The sequence below is a fragment of the Anguilla rostrata genome, chromosome 14, assembly GCF_018555375.3.
Source record: "Anguilla rostrata isolate EN2019 chromosome 14, ASM1855537v3, whole genome shotgun sequence".
Taxonomy (NCBI): Eukaryota; Metazoa; Chordata; class Actinopteri; order Anguilliformes; family Anguillidae; genus Anguilla; species Anguilla rostrata.
In genome coordinates, this window is record NC_057946.1 from 5,713,189 (window position 1) to 5,724,812 (window position 11,624).

An 11,624-nucleotide genomic window follows, 5' to 3' on the forward strand; every position below is an offset into this window, starting at 1 on the left:
GAGACTCTCTCAGTGAAATACACAAAGAACCCCAGAACAAGGACCAATCGGTGCTCCCGACAGGTCGGAGCACGAGCGTGGGGGGGCGGGTCAGAGCGCGAGCGGGGGTGCGGTATTCCACAGCCCCGCGCCGGGCCCCGGGCGGACACCGGGGACCCCAGTCCTCCTCCTCCTCCTTCTCCTCACCCTCTTTGCTGCCTGGCTCTCCTTGGCGTAGATGGCCATGAGTTCTGTGTCCTCGGCGTCCTGGTCTGGGCTGGACTGGGCCTCCCCATTACCTGCCACCTGCAGCGGGGACACAGGGGCGTGAGGAGTACGCACACTAACGCACTATAACTAATAACTAATAACCAATGCAAGCACTCGCTCACAAACACACACTCTGACACACACTCATACATGCAAAGACACATGGACACTCACACAAGTGCACATTCACTCATGCACGCGTGCACACATGTACACACACATGCACACTCATGCACGTGTGCACACGTGTACACACACATGCATGCATGCACAGACGCATGCAGGCATGGATGCATGGGTGCGCGCACACACACACACACACACACAGAAGCAGAATGTTCCAATGAAAGAGGGACTATTACAGTATAAAAGTGAAATGAACACATACGAGAAAGTACAAGCCACCGTGGGGCACAGAACCACCCCTTGTACCCACCCCTTCCTCTCTCTCTCTCTCACTGCTTTACTTAATTCTCTCTTCCCCTCCTCCGACTCTCCCTTTCCCCCTCTCTCTCTCTCTCTCTCAAACATAAAGAAACCCTTCTGAATAGAAGGGCCAGCGAAAGAGAGAGAGACGGAGAGGAGGAAAAGGTCAGAGAAAAGAGAGAGAACGCGGGAGGCACTAATGGCTTATTACGGTGTCTGAACACACTCCTCTTCCCCGCTCCACCGTTCTCCCCTCTCTGAGGCACAGACTGTACCGAACGCACACGGGCCCCGTGAGAAAGGCACAGACAAGGAACGCAGGCAGGTGGTCTCCCTGACCTCCGACCCCCCACTTTTAGATAAGGCAGGGAGCGAGGCATGCTGGGAGCTGGGGGCAGGAGCGGGAGGCCGTCGGAAGGCCGGCCCTGTTGCGTCTGCCTCCAGCGGTTTCCCATGAGAACCCGGTGTCCTTGCCAGGAGGGTCAGGGGTGAGGTGGGGGGGGAGGAGATGTTTGTCTCGCCATCATGCCAATGATTTAATGAGTTTCATTAGCCATGCATTAGCCTGGTCTTTCCAGATCTTACACAGAAACGGCACCCTTTTCAGTGACTCAAAGTTTACGCTCAAGTTGTCCATTAGGACAGTCTTATTATCATCTGTGATTATGCCCTACCTTATTTTATTGTACGGGCGGCAGTGTAGTATAATGGGTAAGTCAGCTGGTCTTGTAAACTAAAGGTCACAGGTTCGATTCCCCAATAGGACACTGCCGTTGTACCCTTGAGCAAGGTACTTAACCTGCATTGCTCCATATATCCAGCCTTATAACTGGATACAATGCAAGTCACTCTGGATAAGAGCGCCTACTAAAATGACTGCAATGTACCCCAAACCTCAGTGAGCCCCACCCCTTGATAAGTACTCCTGGTACCCTCTTCAGTAGCTTAAATGTCCTGCATGAGAATACCCCCCTCACTTTATTTAAAGATGGCAGCTGGGACAGCTAGAGAGGAGAAAGTGCAGAGGGAAGTAAAGTGAAGGAGGAAAGGCATGACTGGGGGGTCAGGGATTGGGGGGGGGGGCAGACAGGGGACAAGAACGAGGGAGATGGACCCCAAAGCGATCTGCTACGGTTTGCACATGATGCCCGCGGCTAAAACGTGTGTGTCCACGCTCAGGTGCGTCTAAAACAGGTGTGGAGTGCTAGACATACAGCACCAGGCCAGTGGACACTGCTGGAGGCGACACAGCTCAGGAGGTAAGAGCGGTTGTCTGGCAGTCGGGGGGGTTGCCAGGTTCGATCCCCCACCCCGGGCGTGTCAAAGTGTCCCTGAGCAAGACACCTAACCCCTAATTGCTCCCAATGAGCTGACTGGTACTTTGCATGGCAGCCTTTCACCGTTTGTGTGTGTGTGTGTGTGTGTGTGTGTGTGAGTGTGTGTGTGAATGGGTGAATGAGAGGCATCAATTGTAAAGCGCTTTGGATAAAAGCGCTATACAAATGCAGCCCATTTACCATTTGGATATGTACAGCATGGTGGCTGATTCTAAAAGAGATGCTTTGTGACAAGGGTGGAGGCGTCTGGCACCAGTATAATCCCCCCCCAACCCCCAGAGGAGGTGGGGCAGGGCAGGGGCAGGTGGGCGTACCGCTGCCTCTCCAGCCGTGACTGAAGGCGTAAGTAGACACCCGGCTTCCTGTTAAGAGGAGGAGCAGTGTAATTATGACCGGCTTTACTCAGTGACTGCCTGCCCAAGCCTGTTTCACCACATACACCTGAGAGGGGGCTGTTTACAGCCACGGGATAGGGTGCCTGGGCCTCTGTGTGCTGCACTGGTGGTATGTGTGTGTGTGTGTGTGTGTGTGTGTGTGTGTGTGTGTGTGTGTGTGTGGTCTGTGTGCTGTTTGTGAAGCTGAATGTGCTGTGTGGTCTATGTACTGTGTGTGTGGTGTATATTTCTGTGTGTGTTGTTGGGGTGGTGTAATGACCCATGGTGGTGGAGCGTGTGGGTGCGTGGGGGGCGGGGGGTGGGGGAGACTAGTTCCCAGGCAGTATCACAAGGATGGAGGTACACAGACAGTGGTTGTGTGGAGATTAAACACTCTGAGGCTGGAATTTGGCATGATCCATTAAAGACTGTAAGAAAGTGTGCAGTGTGCAGTGCTCAGATAAAGGGAACAAAACCAGGGTGGGGGTGTGAGAAACCGTAATCACAAAGAGGCACACCGACCTGGAGGACAACACGGTACTGTACAGGATACAGTAAAGACACACACACTCAATGATCATAACAGGCCCCACTGACACAAACAAACACACAAACGCACACACACACACGCACACACTAACACAAACAAACACACACACGCACATGCACACGCGAACGCACACACACACACGCACACACTAACACAAACAAACACACACGCACACACTGACCCACACGCGAACCACCACACACACCACGCACAGCACACACAACACACAGACACGCGCACACACACGCACACACGCGCACCGCACACGCACACCACACGCAAACACACACACGCTAACACACACGCTAACACACTAACACACACACACACACACACAGTACTCACAGGAATCGGGTAAAAGTCCTCGCCGGTCTTGGTGTCCTCCTCGTATTTCTCTGCGTCCCCCGCGGAGTCCAAAGATTTGGACATGGTGTTCTTCCCCACGCCCATGTCCCCTCTGCGCTCGTCCGCCCGCTCTCTTCGGAGTCTCGCACTCCGCCTCTCTCTCTCTCTCTCTCGCTCGTCCGCCGGGGCTCTGTCTCTCTCTCTCTCTCTCTGGTCAGTATGCGGCCAATAATGAATCACCCGTCCGCTCGCGGCTGGTCACATGACCAAAGAACGGGTCGTGAAGTTCACCTGCGGGAAGACGGGACAAAAGTCACCCGGTGGATCATTCGCGACAGCGTGCCGCTCGCCAGGCAGGGGCTGAGTTACACATCTGGCGACTCAGTCTCAGTCTCAACAGCAGAGACCGGCCTGAACACCTGCACTGGCAGACCATCAGTCTCAGGCTGGTCACAGCATGGGCACAGCAAGCCGGCTGGGGATTCGAACCTGCAACCTTTACGGCTCGAGTCCCCGCTGTGGTGACGAGGAAACCCCCCCCCCCCGGTGGTTTCCCACAGGACAGGGGAAATACGGAGGGGCGGACCTCCAGCCTGACACCACAGCTGGAGACTGCGCTGCCGACTGCGCAGCTGGAGTGAGACTGCACAGCTGTGCGCAAACGCGCAAGGCCACACTCGCAGCCGGAGGGTGGGGGTGGGGTGGGAGCAAGGCTGCTGAGGTGGGAGAAAAGGAGAGGGGGGCCGGGGTCATTGAGAGAGGAATGGAAGGCGTGCGCGTGACGTCTCTATCGACTCTTATCAGTGTGCTCCGAGACAGGACGTGACATCACGTCACATCTGGAGTTCCGCCCCACTTTCCAACACAGAGAATAATTTACCACAAGCCACGATGCAAACCTGTTCTGAATTCTGAGGTTTCCTTGTTCCCGTTTTTCAAAGCATTTACCTTTGCCTTGGGAATTCACCACAAAGGTATATCTGGAACATTCCGGTTCGTGTGAATAGACGCACACCCTTTTGGGTGCGGGGATTAAACCTGCCAGCAAGGCCTTGGGAACGTTACCTCTGCTCTAAAACTACCTTCGACAGCCCAACAAAACCAAATTCCCTTTTCAGAACCAAAGAGAAACGTGGCAAGAAGCCATCAGGCTCGAAAACAAGAGAATGCACCACGCGAGATTAGCCGACCGCGGTGACAATCTTTAAAGGCGGGAAAACGTGGACGAAGCGCAGATTCGGCGAGCGCGGCCAGTACAGGGAGACTCTGGGACACGCCAGCAGAGATGGGACCGGCGGCCGGGCCCTCCCTGTCGCTCGGTAACAGGGGTGGAAGAACGGAGCGTTCCCCAGAAACATACAGAGAGCGCAGAGTATCGCAAACCAGCCCCGCTTCCGTGCCGAGCCTCAGGAGGTCTGTGAGACCACCGCCCCTCCAGGGAGAGAGAGAGAAGGGGAAGGAGCGGCTTCCACAGTGTGCTACCGCAGACCGAGGGAGAGCAAGAGACACAAAAACAAAAACGAAATAAAAGTGAATTTTTTCATCCACGTTCCATGTCTGCTTTGCAGAAAGTGTCCGATGTTCAAGACCTTTTCACGTTAAATCTGAGACTTCTTTCGCCCCAAGCTGCCGCCAACACTAGGACTGTAATTCCGGTCAGTGCGACAGAACCAATCAGAATTGTCGAGAGAAAGAAGGAAGGAGAGGGTGAGAAAGAGAAAAGTACGTATAGACATACTCTTCAGTCAACATCTACACACTTACCTACCTTACACTTACCTTATTTACTTTTACCTGTTCTCTATGCAATTAAAGCTTTCCAAATGCTTACTTACTCTACTCTGACTGCACCCACCCCTAAAAAACAAAACAAAAAAAATGAGCACTAATTCTGTGAAAAATAGTTGTCTGAGTTTTTTTTTTTTTTTTTACAATCTTGTTTTGTTGAAGTTCAAAGCACTTCTGTAAGTCACTCTGGAGTCCAAGTGTCTGCCAAATGATGTAAAATGTAAAATACAGCTTGGAAACCTTCAGGAATTTGGTGCCAGGACTTATAAGCCCGGCTCAGTGGATCCAATTATAACAAAATCAAAGGTTAAACGAACAAAGCATAAAATGGTGATTACTATTATTTTTTTAATTGTCAATAATCTCCTGGAATTTTACTTGTCTAGACTAAGTTCTGATGAAAACTGCAACAAAAGATGAGATGAGTTGTTTTTATGTTTTAAAAAACCTTGCAATGTCACTAACACAGTCAACATTAAAAATGCTGAATCAACTATTTCCCTGTGGATGCAGCTGGTTGAGTGGACCCATCTGGTCCTCTAACCCTGGACTCTGACTCAACATTTTCCATCACTGAGGCTACAGCTTCCCTCAGCAATATTACAATAAAAACACCTGCTAGTTCAAACTGAATAACATTTCTTCTGCATACATATAAACCTGTCTTATTGGCTACCAGAATTAAAGGGCAAAAAACATTTCAAATAAAGTGTTTGACTCGGGTCCAACCGAGATGAGCCGGCTGAAAAATCAGTTCTCACTGCTGCCCCCTGCAGGAGCAGTTCACCTGCACTTGTGACCGATATTTTTACCAGTTTTGTCGACAGCGAAATTCCCAGGTCTGTTTGTGTCTCAGCTCCAGCTCGTGCGTACGTGTGCATCTGCGCGGGCGTGCTCGCTCGAAGCTATGCGAACCGTTTCCCCGGTAACTAAATGCGAGGTTCGGCGAGAGGGTGGATGGAATAATTCCGTTCATGTGGCTGCAGAGATGTGGTTTCACCCTAGGTAATTAAGCCAATTACAGAATGGAATAGGACCGCATCGAGGACAGAAATAACACCGTCGCACAGACGGAGAGGACAAATTAGAGATCATTTCCCCAGCGCAGCGAGGCTCGGCGCAGCTCTACACCACACAGCAGTCAGCACAGTAGCTCGCAACAGCGCTGAAGCTAATGAAGGTTAATGGGCAGATGTTCCTGCCATTTCCCTCTCATCAAGAGCGATAATCATGGGGGCTCCTGCTACAAACCAGAAAACACAGAAATGCCTGCAAACACATCCAAGCAAGCACATACAAAACAACACAAAATGGCAATGTATGCACACGTATGAGAGTGCACACATACATGTACGAGCACACATTCACACACATGCACACAATTATTCCTCTGAAATTCAAAATTCGGACGTGGGAGTATAACAATCAAAGCCTGAAAAGTCAATGTGAAATCACACTCACAGGAAATCCAAACCTACACTATTATGCCCCCCCCCCCCCCTTCAAAAAACAAAACAAAACATCACATTCATTATGTTAAAATAACAATAATAAAAAAAATGATAACCCACTCAGTAACTCAATAAACAGCACTCACAATTCCACCCTTTCCAACCAGAGGAAGTTGCATGCGTTCTGAGTTCCTCTTCTAGAATGGTATGGACCAGCGTTGCACCACATTACACACGCCCATAAAAAAAGCCCCAAGATAAATGTGCAGTATGTTCCAGACTATGTAGATTTGTGCATTTCTCTTAGATCTCTTTTGCTGACCTACATAGTTTGAAAGGGTACCCTTTGCATTTAATTCCTCCTGTAATAGCATGACTTTTCACTCAATAGCCTGAGCTGATTGGGGGGAGGGGGGGGGGGGGGTTTGGGGGGTGTGGCGCATTACTCAGGAAGATTACGCATTAAATCTCCTCGGCGGGGTAGCGCCTTTTCAACACCGGTGGCTAAAACATTCTTCTCAGTTCGCTAATTCACGAAAATATTTATTCCATTACTTCACTTCCCGGGGAGCCGTCGGATTAAGGTACGCAGCAGCCTCGTAACCGTGGCTACCGAAGGCGTTGCCAACGGGCTTCCCGCGCGGTACAATGCTGGTCCAGCGACACGCGCTTCACTGGCATCCCGGTTATAACACTAATCCTGTTACGAACGCAGCGGGCTTCTGTCCCTGCCCTTTTCCACTGTAACTAGGCTAACAACGGCAGCGGCGCTTAGCTGGTCAAACTACACACAACACGATACTATACAATAAATCACGCCCCCCCCCCCCCCCCACGAGTTCTGTACTTTAATTACTATAAGCCATTATAACTCAAGAAAATCACCGGACAACCAAACCAGTTTTCTAAAGTGATTCACTGTTCGACGGTTATTTTGGTTTAACAGGACTACGCAAATGCTAAATTCAAAGATTTTGCAAGGGCATTCAAAAAACTTTTGTAAGAACTTTCAGTGACCTTATTTTTGAACAAATTTCTTTGTAGCAGAATGTAGCAAAAGGTTAACAAGACATTTATTTATTTGATTGAAAATCCCAGTTTTAAATCAACAGTAACCAGTTTAACGTGGAGATGGTAAGCACTTCGGAACACAGAATGTTGACAAAACTCAATTTGGGACGGTTTGCATTTTAATTGTAAGGGATTTGTATTACTCTTGTAAATTTGAACATTTTCCAAATTTAATTTCAAGCAGTGGAATCCAATGCTCTTTGAGAGTTGCATGCCTGTGGTGAGCAGCCCTGTGGGGCAGCCCCTAATTAACTAAGAGGGTTTCATTTGGCAGGATATGCCCCCTCCTTCTTGCGTGGTATCGCCTCCTCTGGTAGGTTGGGTACCGGGCACAATGATTGTGCAAGGAAAAGAAGCGGAGGAGGACGCCCGTGCGCCAGCCTAGAACTACCAACAGTGCAGCACACTGAAGAACAGAGCACTCAAACTCAGTGGTTGGTCAATGTGGGGAAGCTGTCGAGTATCTTTTACAGCTCGGGAGACTACCGCTTCCTCTCAGAAGACTGAGGCTAAGTTTGTAAAATGTAAGCCCTGTTTCATTCGTTAAGCCGTTTGTGGCCTTCATTATACGGTGGAATGCCTTCTGGGGGAAATCTCCCCAGCTGCACACAAAGGGACTTCCACGAGCTGGGCACAGAGTCCCTCCACGGCCCAACCCATCATTACGCGGGCGTGGCCTCACAAGGGCCGGGCGTTCACCTGTCCACAATGCAGCCACAGTGCGTTACTCACACCGCAGTCTGACACCAGCCAAAGAACCACAGCGCTGCTTTGTCTTCGTACGTTCACTGGAATTTGAATGCCAGGGCTGTCCGTTGTACTCTGGCTATACTCCCAAGACAGCTTTTTAAAAAAGGCCAACTGGCATTACGGTATTAAGCTGTTACAACTGATCGGCGTGAACTGGTAACGGATGGTATTATGACAGGTCAGGAAAGCCGTGTCTAGCAGTGCAGACAGTTGCAGATCTAAAAGAAAAAGTCAGTCAGTCTGCATCTTGGACAGCCAAATGTGGCCCTAGGAGGCCAGCAGTACATCTGGATTTCTTTTCTTTTTTTTTAAGGAGGTATTAAATGTCACCGTTTTGCCAGATTCCACGCAACCGGTGTCCCAGGTCTACAGTGGAGGGAAAGAATGGAAATGGCAGCCCTGAGCCACAGTTCAGAGTTCCTGACGCAAACACCTGTCTTAATGAACTAATTAAGAGCAGAAGCTGGCACGCAATTATGAAACCCTAACAGTCCTCCAGGAAGTGGGTTCCCAATGGCTTAGAACCAACCCTGTTCCTGGAGGTCTACCGCCCTGCAGGTTTTTATTTCAACCCTAATTTGGCGCATCTGACTCCACTAATTAGCAGCTCAACAGGATCCCTAGCTGCTGAATGAGGTGAGCTTTGTTAGGGTTGGAACGAAAACCTACAGGATGGTAGATGTCCAGGAACTGGGTTCCTTTACCAGCTCAGATGCTCAGACAGCTGGAGACGCTCACCGCAGCGGCACGTACTGAACCAGAACCCCAATGTCAAACGTTTTAAGATGCGAGGACGACACAACATGCACGAGAGACAAGACCGCGAGAGAGGATGGTAGGATACATGAGGCAGGAAGAGGATGAGATAAGAACACAGATAGAGACAAATAAAACTAAAGGAGATAAAACGGAAACTATTACCATGGTGATGTACTCTAAAGAAGCCGCTCAATGATCAAGGCCTTTAAAGCAGGGCTAACCAACCTGTTCCTGGATATTGTCCTATAGGTTTTCACTCCAACCCTAACCAAGCACACCTCATTGAGGAGCTAGAGGTCTCATTGAGCTGCTTATTAGTAGAATCAGGTTGAAATGAACCATGGATGAGGGTTCATCTTCCAGGAGGGTGGGTTCGGCAGCCCAGCCTCAACACATTCAATGACCAGTACCACTAACGCAGGTCTAAAGAATCCACAAGAGAAAGTCCTACAGAGGAACCTCTCAAAATCTGTATTAATGAACGTAAGTTTTCCTTCTCCGTCTGATTCTCCATACGAGCAACAGGTACCCCTGCCGTCTCCGCTAATAGAGGTCACTGCTAATATAACACTCAAAGCGCTCCTGCATAGAGAGCCGAGTTTCTGGACAGAAATCCCGATCTTGGTCATTTGTAATCTGGCACCGCTCCCGCTGCCCAGCCCCGCGAGAGGCTTTAAATGTTCTCGTGCCATTTCTATCGTCGCGTACGCTGAATTACCTGGCAGACACATCATTTTGCAGGCATTTAATAACAAAAACACTACACTAGAAAGGAATTTTAATAAATCTCGTTCTGTCCTCTAGGGTGTCTGTTGTCACCCGTATCCTCGAGTCAGGGACGGCATTTCCAGTTCCCTTCCCGTAACTGACAAACTATAAGTTTCTACTTTTTGAACAGTCCCTTTAGAAAGCATCTACTATTATGACAACGACGTGGCATGCGAATCCCAAGATGCATTACATCAATCTCCAAATGTACGTTTAACCAGCTAGCAATAACGAGAATGTTACCAAAAGTGTTCAGAGTCAGAAGAATTATAAACGTGTTCATATTTCTACATTTAACATTACGAATGGTCACTTCAAAAATTAGACTACCGCATGGTGAGAGCACAGTGCGACCAAGTAGCTTAATCTTTTGTCACACGGTATCAAGCTACTGCGAACCATTAATCAATCTTCCTTACCACTAAATACTTCACACCAACTACGTTGCAATGCTGCACATAACCAGCTCCAAAAACAAAACTAATGCGTTAATGTAGGTAGTTATGCCAGTATTTGGCGAAACCTACCTTTAACCATTAGTAACAATAGTAACCATGACTTATCGCAGAAAAGGATGCTCTAGCACAGATCAATTTATATCAATTAAGGGTTCAAGAGAATGTCTTTCACACTGCGTTTGGCATGCCTAGTAGTTAATATCCTGTCGTTGGCCTGGCTAAAAATGAAAATTATGCATATGCGTGGAGGCGTGCGAGGCTCCAGACAACACAAAGATGTAATCGCGCACGCTGGCCACACCGCCTGGCTAATACCGTTAGCTAGTTACACACAACACATTACTCATCATCCACGATTTACTGGTTTCCCTGAAATATTTCCTTCGAGTCAGAACACATGGGTAAATGACTCGGAAAGTTAACCAGCCATGAAGCTTTACAGGATGGCGCACATGTTCTCGATTTGTAGTTATCAGTGAGGCGGTTAGCTAGAAAGCTAATTAGTTGATTTGATTGATTAGCTGGAAACAACAGCAGTAGACTCAGTAGTAACCATTTGGCTAGCCGGTTGTTTCAATCTATGTAACGATATAGCTCAATCATATTATACATTTGGCCTAGCCAACGTTTATTGATTGGACGGATTATATAATTTCACAATGTAGGACAGCATCGTGAGACAATTTAGCTTGGTTGTCGTATACTACGACAACCAGGCTATATTAGAATGAGAAAGAATGGATAGCTAACGTCACCCACGACTGTCAACCAAGAACACAGTCTTCAGACAGAATGTATAGCGAAAGCTCTCTGCGTAGCACGGTAATGTTAACTAGCTAGATAGCTAACGTTAGAGATCCGAAGCAAAAATATTGCATCTCCTGTCAGAACTGGCGGGATTTGTTCTCATTTCATGTAGCTAGGTAGCGCTAACTACCCATCAAGCTACCCCCTCGTGGTTGGAAGCTAGGTAGCTAGCTAACTCGGTGTGTACTCAAGCTGCTGTTGACTTACCTTTGCGTACAGTCAGGAAGCCGACTAGCTAGCTAACTATGGAGATATCCTAGTGTAAATCCAAGTGCAGGTGACCGTCACGTTCAGACATGCGGAAAGGACACCACTCAGGAGATTCAGCCCGAACGCGAACGCGTCTCCTCCTCGTCAGTAGAACCGTTACGTTACAGGGTAGTGTTTGTAGCGTGCTATTTCATAAGTGAGGCATTCGCACACAGACACCAGAAGAGGTTGGCGGAAAACTCCACCAGTGGCACTTCACAAATCTAAACAGATGATGACGT

The 11,624-nt window shown here is 48.8% G+C and overlaps 1 protein-coding gene across 1 annotated transcript in view; it reads right to left on the bottom strand.

Annotated features, from left to right (window-relative positions):
• Positions 1-11,624, bottom strand: part of LOC135239876 (solute carrier family 23 member 2-like) — a 23,583-nt gene extending 11,959 nt beyond the window's left edge. The window contains exons 1-3 of the mRNA XM_064308863.1: positions 11,341-11,624; positions 3,282-3,572; positions 187-285 (exon numbers count right to left, since the gene is read on the bottom strand). Of these exons, the coding sequence (XP_064164933.1) occupies positions 187-285; positions 3,282-3,386 (204 nt within the window). The 5' untranslated portion in view covers positions 3,387-3,572; positions 11,341-11,624. The remainder of the gene's footprint in view (positions 1-186; positions 286-3,281; positions 3,573-11,340) is intronic.